Source organism: Melospiza melodia, chromosome 18, assembly GCF_035770615.1.
Source record: "Melospiza melodia melodia isolate bMelMel2 chromosome 18, bMelMel2.pri, whole genome shotgun sequence".
Classification (NCBI taxonomy): Eukaryota; Metazoa; Chordata; class Aves; order Passeriformes; family Passerellidae; genus Melospiza; species Melospiza melodia.
This window is the reverse complement of record NC_086211.1, coordinates 3,649,470-3,665,647: the sequence shown is the minus strand read 5'-3', so window position 1 is coordinate 3,665,647 and position 16,178 is coordinate 3,649,470. Positions and strand designations below refer to the sequence as shown.

General features: G+C 48.5%; 1 protein-coding gene across 1 annotated transcript; it reads left to right on the top strand.

Moving 5' to 3' along the window:
* The first annotated feature begins 1,672 nt into the window (after positions 1–1,672).
* Positions 1,673–13,843, top strand: LOC134426601 (cytochrome P450 3A12-like). The gene is made up of 13 exons (XM_063171737.1): positions 1,673–1,791; positions 2,625–2,718; positions 3,814–3,866; positions 4,962–5,061; positions 5,459–5,572; positions 6,153–6,241; positions 6,825–6,973; positions 7,458–7,585; positions 7,894–7,978; positions 8,622–8,782; positions 8,944–9,170; positions 10,624–10,786; positions 12,725–13,843. The coding sequence occupies exons 1-13, from the start codon at positions 1,721–1,723 to the stop codon at positions 12,818–12,820; spliced, it is 1,530 nt and encodes a 509-aa protein (XP_063027807.1). The 5' UTR covers positions 1,673–1,720; the 3' UTR covers positions 12,821–13,843.
* Positions 13,844–16,178: the final 2,335 nt, after the last annotated feature.

The following is a 16,178-nucleotide window of genomic DNA, read 5'->3' as shown; positions in this document are numbered from 1 at the left end:
TTCTTTTTTTCTTCATAAGTCTTTCCTTGCTTCAGTTTCTGTGTGAGAGAGGAGAAAATACTGAACCACAAACCCACTTCCTACTGAGAAATCACAACAGCTGTTAAAAATTATTTGAAAATCAAAGGGTTTGTGTGAAGGAAGAAATGCAGCTAATCCCAACCTGGGAGTTACTGCTCCAGCACCTGGTTTCTCCTCCTGCCTTTCACTGCTGTTCTTTATGTCCTTCTGATATGGGACCTCTCAAGGAGAAGAACCAGCCTTTGGATGCAAGAGAAAGGATAACTCCCCGAGTACAGTTGCTTCAAGGTGTCTTAAAAGGGGCAGATCCCATAAAATGGAGAATAAAGTTCCTGTCACAGCACACTGCTACAGCTCAGCTCTTCAGAGCAGCCTGGAGAAGCAGGAATCAGGGATGTGCCTTCATAAAATGGTTAATTGATTACTGCCAGCCAGTGATTATGTGAATCATTGAGCACATCGTGGCTGTGCAATGCTGGAGATGTCTGAGACACTGACCTACCAAAAGCGGCAGTGCTGCTGCTCAGCTCTTCCACCTAGGTGTGGAGGTCACAACTGAACCTGCTGGCAGCTCAGCACATGCTGCATGTGTTTTATGAGGCAAAAGAAATGTTTGGGCAGAAGCAAAATCCACTGCTGGCCTGCAGGCAGAGCCACGTGAGGTGTGACTGGCAGGTAATTGCAGAAGCACTTGGGTTTCCTTAAGGCTGAGTGTGCCAAAGGCAGGGGGTAATGTCCGATGCCGGTGAGTGTGATGTAGGATCCTTGTGGGTCTACTGGCATCTTCAGAGAACATAGAGAAGGGGACGGTGCTGGACTGGGCAGAGGAAGAGATTTGTGGCCCTTCCCAGTGTGACAGGAACCAAGGACACCACGTCCTGACCCATCCCCACCCACCAGCCCAGAGTGTTTGCATTCGCTGGAACTAAACCGACCTGAGGCTCCACTGTGTCCCCCATACACTTCCCATTTCTCTGACAGAAAGCAGCCAGCCCAGTGTCTGTGCCTGAGGGGGAAACCGAACTGCCTAAAGCCGAATGTCATCATCTTGTGCAACCTGAGCGCAGAGAGAAGGCCCGGGGCAGAGTGAATGTGGGAATCCATCCCCAGGCGATGAGGCTGGGGAGTGCTGGAGATGCGGGCACGGACTGTGGGACCGCCCGGCCCGCGGCACCTCCTGCCCACACGGCCCTGCCCGGGTGGCTCCCTGCGGCTGACAGGTCACCGGCTCAGGCAGCAGCTCCACCGGCACAGGTGAGACTAAAAGTTATGCTGCCACAGGACTGATCCTTCAGAGGATCTGCGTTCCATCCTGGGCAGGTGTTTGGTGCATGTCTGTCTCCTCCAGCCCGTTCCCTCCTGGACCCGAAACAGGAGATACAGGGCACTACACACGGAGGTGGGAGAGGAGGCACAAGGGAAGGCGCGTCTGCACAGACACCCCCGGAGCTGGGACAGACGGGACACAGGAGCAGCTCCTTTTCCCTCCGGAGGCAGCAAAGCGCCCTTTCAGCAATTTGCAGCCGCAGGGGAGCGGGGACCGACACCTCGGTCCGGAGAACTTCGCTCCCGGGGGACGCGCCCGGGGCCCGGCCCTGAGGCACCGAGCGGGCGGGGAGGCGCCGCCTCCCTCACGTGATGGCGGGCACAGGCCAGGGCCGGGCGCTGCGGCGGCAGAAGCGGGCGGACAGCGGGCACCATGCAGCTCCTGCCCAGCCTCTCCCCCGTCACTTGGCTGCTCCTCGTTGCCCTCCTGTGCCTCGTGGCCCTGTAAGTAGAGGCCGGTCCCCTGGAGGACCGGGCAGAAGTGCCCGGTGCCAGTGCGGTTCATTGGCGCTGAAACCACCCGGGACCCCCGCGCTGCCCTCAGGGCACAGAGGGTTGCTCAGGGTGTCTGTGGGAACCCGCTGCCAGCGGGAAGGAGCGAGCTGGGCTCGGCAGGGAGGGAAATTAAAGGAAATCCTTGACTTTTTAAAGCTTTTCCCAGGAAGGAACTTCCGGTTGTTTAAAGACGGCAGCGCCCGTGGCGTCCTTGGTCTGTGCCAGCTGGGAGCGGCGCAGGGTGATGCCGGAGCTGCTGCTAGCAGAACCCTCCCGATTAAGTAGTTCTGTTGGCAAAACTTCGGCTTATATGGCTCAGGGGAGCTGTAATGAGCTATACAGGCAAAAACTTAATTTTGCTGTGGTAATTTATGTCCCTGCCGTGCCGCTGTACTGCGGCCACCTGAGCATCGCAGGAGGTCTTTGCAAAGACAAACACAAGGGCAGGCCTCAGTTCAGAACTCAGTCTCTCCGAGATCTCCCCTGAGTCACCTGAGCCACAGTTGTCTGAGCTGGGCAGCTAAATGAGGCCTGGAGGTGCCCAGGTACACTGGTTTGCTTAGGCTGGGCTGCAGCTCCTTTCAGCCCTTGTCTTCCATCAAAACGAACACCAAGTGATCCCGCGTTTATTGCAGAGTATCCTCAGCAGGGCTGCTGCTGGTCCTCAATTTCATCTTTCCCTGAGTGACAGAAACCAGTTATTTGAGCAGTCCCCTATGCTTAGGAAGAAATATCTTCTCTTCTCATTGCATAAGTGCTTCTCACATGCTCTTTGTTGGCAGCTATGGGATATGGCCCTACCGGACCTTCAAGAAGCTGGGCATTCCTGGCCCACGGCCTCTGCCATTTGTAGGAACTTTCCTGGAGTACCAGCATGTGAGTACCAGCAGCTGCTGCTCTCTAGTATCTTAGATCCATCTTGTGGCTGGTGCTGTTTTCCCCATTCTTTGGGCATCTCTTTCCTTTGTCCTTGATTCAGACAGATGAAAATTGTGCTTTTTGGTAGGAAGCTCTTTGGACACACAGAGAACATAGAAGTTCAGGCTGACCTGAATGAGGTGTGCTGTATTTTGAAACTACTTTGTAATTTAAATTTTTTGTTTCTCCCTGTGTTTCTACCTGGTCTTGAGCAGCTGAAGTTCTGTTGAAAAAAAAAAAAAAAAAGGATTGGAGAGATTTCTAAGACTGCTGTTTTCTGGGAACTGCATGTTTCTTTGCCCTTTTTATCACCAACATTAAGAGGCTGAACTAGCCCTGGAAATGTTTCATTCAACCACTTTTGGGCCATCCTGAGACTAAGCCAGACAAATACATTTTTAAATAGAATTCAAACATTATCAAGCTACCAAACCTCATCAAATAGCAAGGCAGTAGCTGACCACAGGTAACTGGTTGCAAATGCAGAATAAGTGTATTGGCTTCAATAAAAGAGATGTTTTACTTGTATTTGCTGGGTTCACATCATCCATGTTGCTTCTTACTAATGGTCTAATGAGCCTTATGTGTCTCGTAAGTTTCATTGTTACATGTAACATCAGTTAAAATATGAATGGAAACAAAATAAAAATCTGTGTTCAGTAGCTGCAGAGGAAGATCGTATGAGGACGAGACAGCAGCAGCTCTAACTTGTTGAGCAGAAGGTGAAAGGACACTCTGGGATCCAGTTCTGCCTCCTAACTCTGCTGACTAAAACTTTGTACCCTGTCATACCTTGTCTTCATTACATTTTTAGATCAGGTTGCCTGGTAGAACTTGAAAGTGCCTTTTTATTTTTTTAATCTCTGCTTTCTTTTTTCTCTCTATTGCAAATGTCCCCCAAGCATCTACGTGATGCTTAAGAGGACCATGCACCTCCCAACCTCAACCTCTGCCACTTCCAATGGGCTGTGGGATGCACTGTGCTAACAGCTGTGGCCTGCTTTGATCACTTTTCACTGGCAAACTGTTCATTTCTCCTTTCTTCTTTTCCAGGGAGTCCACAATTTTGATCAGAAATGCTTTGAAAAGTATGGAAAAATCTGGGGGTGAGTTTCTACAGAACAAAACTACCAGTTTGGGGTGCTCCACAGCCCCAGAGTAGAATGGAAAAAGTTACAATGATGTTCTGTTCCTCAGTACTGTAATTCCAGCACTGACAGTGTGGGATAATCAAGGTTTAGCACTGGGAAAGTCTTCTCCCATCTCTCCAAGCCTTCCTGCTGCTGGGATTTCAGTGTGGTGTGGGGCTGGGATGGTGATGGCCAGTTTATGGGGTCATTTTCTTGCATAAGCTTTGAAAATCACCTCCAGTGCTTGGTGTCAAACTGAGCCTCCTGCCTTTGAAGCTGCTCTTCTGTGTCTGGAGCAGAAAGCAAGCTGCAGGCTGCCACAGTGTTTTTCATCTTGCTCCCTGCTTCTCCCAGAGCTGGAGCACAAGCTACCTTTCAACCTGCCTCCCTGCTCCCTGCACAGTGCTTGTTTTATGCAGAGGCCTCTTATCATGCTTCCACTGAGAACCTCTCAAACCAAAACAAAATTGCTCTGCAAAAAATCCTGGGAGGCTTCATGAAACCTGGTGCATTTTTTCGAAAGATTAAATGTTCGCAAGCTTCTTGAAGATGGCAGCTTCCCTCAGCTGTGGCCCAGGGCTCCCTGCCCTTTAGCCCACACCATGACTTTTAAGTTTTTCTGTCTCTGTTGATTGGAAAATGGAGGAGACAGATGAGGTTTTCACCTCTCAGTGCCTTGTAGGCCAGGCAGGAAGTCTCTTTCCTCCACAGGTAGATTGTTTGGTGTGTGTTTCTTGTCTCCAGCCATCAGTAGTGGAAACAGCTCAGACAGCCCAAGTGCAGGGGATCAACATCGTGGCAAAAAGCTGCCTTTTATCTAAGCCCACACAGCTTTGACAACTCTTCAGTACCACAGACAATTGCTAGAAATGCTCATGCTGCCCATGTTTGTCACTTGTTCTTTTTTTCCTCTTTCACTACATCACAAACCAATTCCAGCCTCATCCTTCCAGCTGTTTTGTCAGAGGGCCCAAACCCTTTGTGCCGTGGCTCTGGCCATGGACAGAGCAGGCTGCTTTTGCTCCACCTGACCATGAAGGATGGACTGACTGTGGATTTCTATTGGCTTAGGTTTTATGATGGCAGGCAGCCTGTGCTGGCTGTTTTGGACCCCGTCCTCATCAAAAACATCCTGGTGAAAGAGTGCTACAGCATTTTTACTAATCGCCGGGTAGGTACCCAGTCCTGTGCTTTGCTGTTCAGTACAGAGCATGTGCAGCAAGACAGAAGGGGCTTCTTCTTGGTTTCTGTTCTCCTCTGAGCCCTTCAGCAAGTACTTGCTCTCTGATGTGCCCCACTTTATTGATGGTACCAGCATCAAAACTCTGCTAGGGAGGTGCAGAGGCCACTCTGGCTGGGACATTGGGCCATCAGCCTGAATGTGCCCTAGGGGCTGATGTCATTTATGATTCTTAGACTTTTGTTTCCATTTCTGTTGTTTGCTGCTTGAGGTGGAGCTGGCATGACTTCAGGGGCTGAATCAACGCTCCATGGAAGATTTTTCTTTGCATTTCTGTCACATGGAAGGGGACTGTAAACCTTCACCTATCTCCTGTTCCCCTGTGCAGAACTTTCGTCTGAACGGGATCCTGGAGTCAGCCCTCAATGTGGCTGAAGATGAGCAGTGGAAAAGGATTCGTACAGTGCTGTCTCCAACCTTCACCAGTGGGAAGCTGAAGGAGGTAAAGCACAGGCACTGGTACTTTGTATCCACAGCTGGAGGAGAATTGAGCTGTTTCTGAGTGCAGTCCTTCCCCTCAAATGGAGAAGTCACCCTGTTTGCCAGGACCACATCCATGAGCACCTGCATTGTTGGTACCATTCAGCCATGCAGTGTCTGGCTGCCATCCTGGGAAGGGAGTCAGGAGAAGGGGATGGGGGATGAAACAGCACACAGGGCATTGCAAGCTGAGGCTGTTGGTCCTATGGCCTGTATGTTCATCCTGCTAAACGCACCAGGCTGGTCCGTTTCCCATGCACCCAGGAGCCATGTTCATCCCAGCTGGAGTGGATGCTAAGCTGGAGTGGGAGCTGTGTGTGGATTTTTGGAGGAGAGCCTTGCTCAGTCCTAATCAGATGAGCTCTCTGGACAGGTTGTTAAAATGAGAAAAAGCAGTGACTGAGGCCTGGAAATGAGACCCTCCCCTTGCTTGCCCTTCCTCCCCAAGCCAGACGTGGCAAGTGGCAGATGGCAGTGTGGCCCAGCCTTGTTTGGTGGCAGAGAAAGAGTCAACATGCTTTCTGCTTTGGTTTGCATTTCAGATGTTCCATATCATTAATCACTATGGTGAAAAATTAGTGAAAAACATTGAGAAGAAAGTGGCTAATGACGAGTTTGTGGCTGTGAAGGAGTGAGTAACTGTGTGGGGCTGACAGAAAAGGGTTTGTATTCAGTGTGGGGACAGGACTGCTCTGAAGAGCTTTTTCCACACTGCAGCATGGATCCCTTGTCAGCTATGGAAGCAAACTCCACAGCAGTCATGGGCATGGTATGTTCCTCAGCACCGGGCTTGCTGTGCTCTGCTCAAATGGGAGAGCTGTGCCCTTTCCCCATTTTATTTTACTGGGGATGCATTTTGAGGTAGCAAGCATTTCCCAGAGTTTTTCTAGAAGCTGCACAAGGTCCAGTATTTTTGGATGTCATTTTTGCAATCTCTTTTACAGATGAGAATCAGAATATAGTCATGGTTACCTGAGACTGCAGTGCTTTCCAACTACAGCTTAGGTTTTTGAAGCTTAGAAAAGTTGGGGGAATTAATGCAATGGGAATACTTCAAAAATAAAATGATGGTTACTGCCAGGTCAGGACAGATCTACTATGCTAGGACTGTGAATTAAGAGAGATTCCTTCTCACAAGGATTATTCCTAGATGGGCTCTTATTTACTGCTGTGATTGGGTTCATCTCATTCACTCTCTCTTCTTCTCTATTCAGCATTTTTGGAGCTTACAGCATGGATGTGGTGACCAGCACTTCTTTCAGTGTCAATGTTGACTCCATGAACAACCCCAATGACCCCTTTGTCACCAACATTAAGAAATTTCTCCAATTCAGTTTCATAAGTCCTCTGTTCTTACTTTTAGGTATGACAAACCTCATCTCATATAGCCCTGAATCAATGTCAAAGGTGCTGCATTTTCTGCAAGCTTCCTTAGTAGCTTTGAGTCCTTTTTGCCATATGGGAGATGCTCAACACTCTGCAGGATTAGATTTACAGTCTCGGATCTGCAGAAATATTTCCCCAGGGAAACCACAGCCAGGATTTTAACAGCCCATGTGGATGTTGGCAGCATCCTCCTATGAGAAGATACCCTGTTTGCAGAGATGGTGGAGAGAGAGCTGCTCTATCAGAGAGCTGCACTTTAGTGTGGTATTGTGGTCATAAAGTAATATATGGAGGAGGTTCTCAAGTGCTGTTGCATCCCAACCATGGTTAGGTAAAAAGAGATGGAGGCAACAAAAAGGGTCAAGGTCCAGATGTGCTGCTTCTTTCTATGCTTTGGGCCAGTTTGGATTTTCTCAGGGCCCCTTTGAGCTCATGTGTGTTGGTCTTTTCTTTCCTTTTAGTGTTGTTCCCCTTTGTTACTCCTGTGCTGGAAAAGATGAAGGTGACTCTGTTACCCTCAGATGTCATGGACTTCTTCAAGAATGTCTTCACAAAAATGAAGAAGGAACGGGAGAAGGGCTGCAGTACGGTGAGTCCAGCCTAGGTGGCCTCTTCTCTTCAAGAAAAGTCCTGAGTGCAGGAGGAATCTGGTGGCATCTTCAGAATCTGTGGAGCACCTGCTCTCCAAGCTCACAAACCCAAGAAAGGCCAGAACCACACCCTGCCTGCGGGTCCAGTTGGAGAAAGTATTTGTGTTCCCAAAGGGTTTGTAGTCCAGACCTCATAATGTACTGAAGCCATGAGCTGTGAGTGGAGCAGGTGTCTCAGCAAGGACTTGTGCTGGACAGGGTTTGCCTCCTCCCCACCCACATCTTCTCTGCCTCTGTTGCTCCCCAGGACCGGGTGGATTTCCTGCAGCTCATGATTGAATCGCAGAACTCACACGATGGCTCCAAGTCTGCTGAGACCAACTTGGACAAAAGTATGTCTTGAGATGTGTCCTCCTCTCAGCAGAAAGCAGTACTTCCTTATCCACTTAAAAGGGAAGTAGGGAGAGGATTTTAGTCATTAATCCCATGAAAGATTCGGGGTCTTAGTAGTGGGGCCATAATGATGTTTATCACAGGTCAGTCATATTTTTATTGTATCTCATTTCCTGAGATAACTTCTGAGGTGTGTTTGTGCAACAAAGAACAAAAAGAGTGAATATCTCCTTGTCCCCATTTCTTTGTTGTCACTGAAGGCCAGCAATGTTGCCTGTATATCAAAAAGCACACAAAGCACATATGCTGTGTGTACCTTGCTCACCTCTGAGCTCACCTCTGGTCCCTATCCTAGGTAAAATGTAAGAAGATAAAGGTTCAACCAAGGCATAGTCCTGGTCTGTCAACTCAAGGCAGGATGCTTTTAAACTTTTGAAGTGCCAGGACAGGGTATTTGTAGGACACACTGCACAGCATCCTGCACCCCTTTGTGGTACCAGAGGGTAAGCTCGATGCTTCCTTTTCCAACCATTATGTAACTAGGAGTAGCATTACCTAGACAGATGACTGGGATCCTGAATTCCAAAGGGTTAATTACTGTAATTTTCAGCTTCTTGTATGTGCTTCTGTGCCTTTTTTCAGCATTAAGTGATGAGGAGATTCTGGCCCAGGCTCTTATCTTTGTCTTTGCTGGTTATGAGACCACCAGCTCCACCCTCAGCTACATAGCCTACAACCTGGCCATCCACCCCGACGTGCAGCAGCGACTCCAGGACGAGGTCGATGCACACCTGCCCAACAAGGTAAAGAGGGTGGGCTTGTTCCCACCTGCCTTGCAAACCCAGGCTGGAAATAGAGTGGCAGAGGTGCTGGCACTGAGATTCCCCTTCCCTGGAAGCCCTGGAAGAGCTGTAGGGGTGGCAGTTGCTGTGCTGTGTTCTCAGTACTCCCGTTCCTCTCGCAGGCCGCTCCCACATACACGGCCATCACCCAGATGGAGTACCTGGACATGGTGGTGAACGAATCCATCCGGCTCTACCCCGCCGGGGGCCGCATCGAGAGGGTCTGCAAGCAGACAGTGGAGCTCAATGGAGTGACTATTCCAGAGGGAATGGTGGTCATGATCCCAGCCTTCGTGCTGCACCGGCACCCGCAGTACTGGCCAGAGCCAGAGGAGTTCAGGCCTGAAAGGTGAGGGCCACAGGGGGGAATAGCAGCATGTTCAACCTCAGCCCTGGGAGTGGGAATGGCAGCAAAAGTGGGGAATGCATGATTATAACATTTAAATTAGGCATTTATCATTGTCTGACATCTAGTCCCAGCATTACACTGAGGGGAGTTTTATGATCTACATCCATAAACTGTGCATGGAATTTAATTAACTGCATTGAAGGGAGCAACAGTGAGAGCAGCTCCCAGCAGCTGTAACACTGAGGGGTTTATGGCCAGATATTAAAGCAAGAGCCATTGGGTGACTGGCACAATGCCCTGCAAATCAGCAGTGGAAGGGCAAAGATGGGTAGAAAATAAAACTTAATTTTTAACTCAAGTTCTGAAGCAATCTTTGCTTAGGAGCTCTGTCAGACCCTGCAAAATGATGCAATAGCCCAAGGCAGACCTGGGATACCATGAAACTGGTAATCTTCAGGTGGCCACCAAGACATTGATGCTTGGTCCAGAGAGAGCAGGACCAGACCTCTGCCCTTGCACCAAGAGCTGAAATACCCTTGGAAACTAATCCTGGTGTGGGGACATGGTGACCTTTGAGACAAAACATGGCAGGGGTATCAGGCAGAAGCACCTGTGAAGCCTTTGGTTACCTTGTGTTGGATTCAGAAGGAAACACCCAAATGCAAGTGCTCTGGCAGTGGGCCAGGCTACACCAGTTGCTCCAGTAGCCACATCCTTATTCCAGTTGTCAAACTTGGCATGGGTGGCTGGACAGGAGCTCTTTAGGGCTCACTTGCCTTGCTGGGAGTTCATCAGAGGGATGTGCTGGTGTCTCAGTACTGAGATACTTCACTTCTGACTTAGCATAGCTGAGGTTTGTACCTCATGCACTGGGAATGAAAAGCTTTCTGAGATGAAAACCAACTGATCACTAAGAAGTATTACTGAAAATGCTCAGTGGCAAATTTCTCTGTGAAGCTGATTGTTCTTCCCTGTTTTTCATGATGAGGGAAGGAATTGGACTGGCATGTCTCAAAAGCAGCCCTGCCTTTAGTCACGCAGGGGGAGAACTCCATCTTTGTGTTTGCTCAGTCCTTTGATCTGCAGGGAAGCTGTGGAGCTGTAGACCTGTGTGGTTTAGGGTTTGAAATCTGGGTTCAGTTTTGGAGCTGAGAGGGAGTTCTGAGAAAAGAGCATTTATGAAATCCATTAGCGTATTTCAGGTATTCCCAGGACACCCAGTGCACCTGGATTTGCACAACCAAGTCTGAGCACTGGGATGAAAGCAGAGGCATAACATATCTATTGAGACAGAAATAAGGGACTTAGCTTCTAATATGCACAGAAACACAAAAAGCTTTTCCCTTCCCAGACCCCTCATTACTTCAGATTTGGAAGCTAACACATCCTGCAACAGAGTGGCTCTTGCTAACTTGTTCTTTTTTTTTTTTTTTTTTTTTTTTGTTATAATCAGGTTCAGTAAAGAGAACAAAGAGGGCATTGACCCCTACACCTTCCTGCCATTTGGGGCTGGCCCCAGGAACTGCATAGGGATGAGGTTTGCTCATCTTGTTGTGAAAGTGGCTGTGGTTGTCCTGTTGCAGAACTTCTCATTCAGACCCTGCAAAGACACACCGGTGAGGATGTGGGGTGATGTCTCTCATTATCTGCCCCTTACTCCCTCTGAGATGGTCCTGCTGTTACATGGGAATAACTGTTTAAATCTTCTCAGTTAATTGTAAGGGGTTCAGTACAAGTTTCTTATGCTTTTTTTAAAAAGCCTCTACAGAAGCATATTTAATGTTTGTGGGATGTTTTAGGCTGAAATCCCTGAAGTCCTGTGCCTGTCTTTGGGTGCACCTAAATTGTGGGGTGCTCTCTCCCCCACAGTGCACTGTTGGTCTGTTTGACCCAGCTTAGGAAGACCCTGCTCCAGAGAGTAGGAAGAGAGTATCCCATAGCCTGTGCCAAAGCTGTGTTTTGCAAGACAAACATGGCTGTTCTCTGTGGGACATGCCAAGACACCAAAATCCATCTCTTATGACCCAGGGAAGTCCCTAAAGGGTAGCAATCACAAAATGAGTTTCAAGCAAGCACAAAATGGGTTAAGTTTGAATTGGTGACCCTCTCCCTCTTTGGGGCTGTGCAGGATCCCACCAGGCTTTGGTTTTGCCCAGGATCCCAGTGAATGCTGCATACAGTACTGGTGGGATGGGCCTTGCAGGGTGGGAGTGTTTGACATGAAATAAATGCAGGAGCTGTTGGAAATGATGTGTCAGTCCAGCCCTGCTGAGAGCACAGCAGCTCCTGTGCCTCAGGCAGGCAGCACACGGTGTTTCCAGCCTGACCCAGCTCCCTGCACTCACTGCTGCAAGAGGCTGGGCCATTATTACATTCTGTTGGTGAGGAGAGCTTGGGAAATCAGAGCAGAGGGGGCAACAAGTCACTCAAAGGACGTTTGTTGTAAGAAACAGAAAAGTCCTTATTAAATTATTACTTGGCACGGGTGCTCAGCTGGAATCTCTGCAGATTCAGATTGCAGCTCAACTGGTAACCTGGAGGTGAAAGACTGTAATAGTCCATTAACAATGCAGTGACCTATCCACCCTCCCCCAAGTCTAATGACATTTTTCTAGTCCTCTGCAATCCATAAAATTGATTCTTTTTATAACTGCCTTTAATTAAAAGGAGACAAGTTAAATATGTATTGTATTATTGGTGCCCATAGGTTTATGGGGCTCTTTCAGCCTTTTTTTCTACAGAAGGTGTCATGTACATCAGAGTGGGAGGGAAGATTTCATGCTGGAACATCCCTTTGGAACATGTGTATGGAAGCTGCAGCCTCCTCTCACTGCTCCACTGATGGAACACTGGGCTCCAAGCCACATAGCTTCAATTTCCTGAAACAAAGCTTACTGGGATATGGGGGTGAATGTGGCCTGTCCTGCTGGGGAGAGAGGGAGCTGGGATATGAGCAGCATCCTTTGGTGGGGGAGACTTAAAACACCCTTCCCTCCCTTGCAAGATAGTTCCTCCAACACCAGCTTTAAATGTTGTTTCTAATGAGATTCCCAGCCTATCCCATGGAAACCTTTCATGTTGAGGATGCTTGTGGTCTGAGCAGCAGTTGTAGTTTTGCTCTTCCTGGAGAACTTATTGCTCCTCCAGCTCCATTATGATCTAGCTGCCCTTAGCACTGCCACCCTTGTGCATTACACAGAATGGCACTGCATGCTCCCATCTATCTGCAGCACCCTGGCTGGGGTCTGGCTGCTCTTCCCTCCACGTGCAGCCTGTTGATGAGTGCTTTGAGCTCTTTGTACCACGTGAAAGCCAGAGCTCACCAACCAGTCTGGCCAAGAGCTGAGGGCTGTTAAACACCTCCTGGTGGCTGCTCTGCATGAGCAATAGTGATGGTCCTGCTGTAAGTGCACCTGTGAGCTGGGAAATGCATTGAAAACAAGTGGTAGCTGGGATGTGTGTGAGCTGCAGGGCTCCTGTTGTCCTATCTGTCCTCTGTCTGTCCTTTCTCCCAGCTGATGTGGCTGTTTTGTTGTTTTTCCCTCCTGCTCAAGATCCCACTGGTGCTGGACTCAAAAGGTTTCATGCAGCCAAAGAAGCCCATTGTCCTGAAGATGGTCCCCAGAGCCCAGGCTGACCTGAAGAAGTGAAAGAAGCAGGAACAGAGCAAGAGACTCTTATTTAATGGTGCCTCCTCCAGCTCTTGAGAGGATTCAAGGTTAATGTGTGCACTGCAGGAGTGTCAGGGGGGCAGCCCCCCCCATTTCATGGGGGTTTGGCCCAGCACAATTTCATGAGCATTATTCTAATGAACATAAGCCCCAGGTCCTGCTGTCCCCAGTCACAATAGGCATTTTGCAAGACCATTTGCACTCCAGTTATTTGGGCGTTTTTTTCTCTCTCTCTGAAGAGGCACTTTTCTAAGCAATTTGATTCCAGACACTGTCAGTCTCTTCTGGCAGTGTAATTTAAATCAAGATGGGGAGAGCAAATTGCACATAGTTAAGTAATGCTGCCATTGCTCCTGTTCCCTCTGCCTGCTGGGTGATTCTGTGTCTCCTGGTTTTATTCTCCTGGGAATGCAGAGTTGTCCAGGGCGTTTCCTCAGCTCTGTGCTATGACCCTGACAAATGCTAAAATGGTCACGTCCTTACAGGACTGAATGCCTGCAGCAGATTTTCTGATGCTGATTTATTTCGATTTTGGTATGATTTTAGATGGCTTTTGTGTGATTCCAAGTGCAGATGGGTTAACTGGAGGAGCCCAGAGAGAAGCAGTTACCCCTAAGAGATTTGCAGAGTGGGAGAGAATTGTCCCACATGTGTTTCTTGATTGTTTGCTTATTTTATCATGGGCATGCAGGCACCTGCCATGGGAGGGATTGTCAACACAGGCACCATCCATGCTGCTATCATGACACCTTTTAGTCTGATTTATATTAGGCTGCTGTAAGACCAACTTAACTAAATTAATAATTATGCAAGATGCAGCACTGAGAGCCTTCAGATGTCCTGGGCAATCCTGTCTGCAAGAAAGGTGCCTTTGCCTATTCAAAATCTTGCCAAACTTTGTAATTTTTGTACAGTCTAGAATTTAATATTATTCTTTCAAAAACTGCTGCAGGAATGCTAAGTGCAATAAAAAGTTCACTTGCCTCTTCTGTGTCCAGCTGATGCCAGTCTCTGCTGCTGTGATTCTCCATACACAAGTGACTCCATCTGTGGATCTCATAAACCTTTGGCCAGGTGATGAAAACTCTTTTTATCCTGGATGAATCCCTGTGGGTACCATAAATCCTAGGAGCTGCTCCTGGAGGTGCAGAGCTGAAGATACAACAGCCCAAAAGGAACAGCTGAGCAGTCATTGAGGGTGTGAAGTGATTCCTATTGCAAAAGGAATTTTATTCACTACGTAGCAGTTTTTATATTTCTTTTATATTCTTTTTATAGAGGTAGATAGATTATACATATGTTGTTATATATTCTTTTCATACTTACTTTCTATATTTTTAGGAATTGAGCAGAAAACCTCAGAAGGGATGTAATAATCTTTCTGCAGCAAATTAAATTCCCCAGTGAAAGACACCCTTGACTGGAAGTGTAGGGGAGGAGTGAGGCTGCTTCTCTAGAGAGTCATCAATGAGCTGGGTTAGAAAATTCCCAGCAGCTCAGGCAGCCATGGCTTGCCCTTCTGCCCTCCTCACCTGCAGCACTGCAGCTCCCTTCTGCCACTAATGTCCAAAGGTGACAATCCATCTTTGTTTTCAGCTGTTCCTGTCCTCTTCCAAAGTCAAGGCAGGGTGTTTGTCACAGCTCATGGACTAAATGGAGGACAAACAGCTGAAAAGTGCCTGCACCATCACAGTGGTTCATAACAAGGGGCATGGAAAATCCTCTGCCTTGAGAAGTGACCAAGAAGATGAGGGTGACAAAGTCACCTGCAGTGTCACAGGGATGAATTAATGGCCTTGCTGGGGCAAAGGCCAGAGCTTGCCTGGTGCCAGTGAGGAAAGGGTTTTGCCTCCTCACCCCATGCCCATGATGGAATTAATCACTCACATAGAAATGTCAACACTATGGGAAAACATCCTTCAGGATAATCTCTCTCACAAAGCTGCTTAACATTTTGGAAATATACAGTTCACTTGGTATCAAGTGTCAAAGGGTTTCAGCCCCTCTCATGTCTTCAAAGGAATCTTCATCTGCTGTACCCTGTGCCAAGGGAGTGGGGGAGCAGAGCTTTGCTGGGAACGCTGCTGGACCTGCAGAGAGATGGACACAGCACTGCCTCATCCTCCAGTGCCTGGTGGGGCTCTGCCAAGGGACAAAACTGGAGTTCTGCCACACCTCATCTTTGTTTTGCTGAATTTTGTGCTTAAGAGCAGGAAGCACACATCTGTATGGGTTCCCAAGTGTCCTAGAGGGAGGTTTGCCAACAGATTTGGCTTTCTGGAGTGGTTTGGGTGAGATCTGGCAGTGGGGAAATGCTTGGATGCTGAATTCTCCAGCAGGTTCAGTACCTGGGACTGCTGTTTCTTGGGTTTATTCCAGACTGAGCAGCTGTCTGGGAGATGTTTGGTGTCAACCCTTTCTGGTCTGATTTCCAGAGGTAACCACTCCCCCATATCCAGGGGAAATGGAGCTGTGCTCTTCCACAGTCCTTTGCCTCAGTTTACTTGCACCTATAATTTTTTTAAAGATTATTTACACTTAGGCAATAGTGAAATTTGATGTGTGTCCACCTTATGCTATGCTTTGATTCAGATTCCAGTGAAGTCCCAGAGTGAGCAAATGGGTTTTCTTTCGGAGGGCGCTACAGAAGTGCTTCGGGAGCTCCCCTAATATACTCCAGCTGCTGACAACTTGGAGCAAGTCCTCCACTCCCCCTAAAAACCATCCAGGATGACTGTAGGGCCCTCAGTGTGAACTCCTCTGCCCTGCATATCCCCTCCTGCAGCACAGCACTGCTTCCCTGAGCAAACAGAACTCAGCTCAGCACAGCTCCTTCTGGAAGGACAGTCCCCCCTCGAGTGGCATCACTCCAATCTGCCCCCACTCATTTCTACTTCAGTTATTTTGGCTCCTTCCAAGCCAGAGCACCCATTTGCACTTCACAGGGTGCTCCCTCTCTGCAGTGCTCTCGCTGTGGGCTCCCTGTGTGCCCTGGTGCTCCCAGGGCCAGGCTCAGGTGGACTAATCATGCCTGCCACAATTTACAAAGAACCTGGAGGTCTCCTGCCTCTGCCCCTGGCTTGCATAGAGGTTGTCTGTATTATTGCTGCTGGTGCTGTGCTGTACCCGCTGCTGAGGAGAGACAGGCCTCCCAGACACCCGTATTGAATGCTCAATTTGGTTAAAATCGATGAGATAATCAGCCCACAGAGTCTGCCCAAAGGTCAGGAAGCAGTGATTTTTTCCTCCAGCAACTTTGGTCCCGAGCTCTTGTTTCAGTGGGAAGATTGCAAACCAAAGCACTTGAGCAGGTAGGTTATCAAAGGGTTCTGAGTGC

Coding starts and splice junctions, on each gene's coding strand:
- LOC134426601 (XM_063171737.1), top strand. CDS start 1,721: ATGCAGCTCCTGCCCAGCCTCTCCCCCGTCACTTGGCTGCTCCTCGTT. Junction 5,573..6,152: donor CCAGTGGGAAGCTGAAGGAG/GTAAAGCACAGG, acceptor TTTGCATTTCAG/ATGTTCCATATCATTAATCA. Junction 6,974..7,457: donor TCCTCTGTTCTTACTTTTAG/GTATGACAAACC, acceptor CTTTCCTTTTAG/TGTTGTTCCCCTTTGTTACT.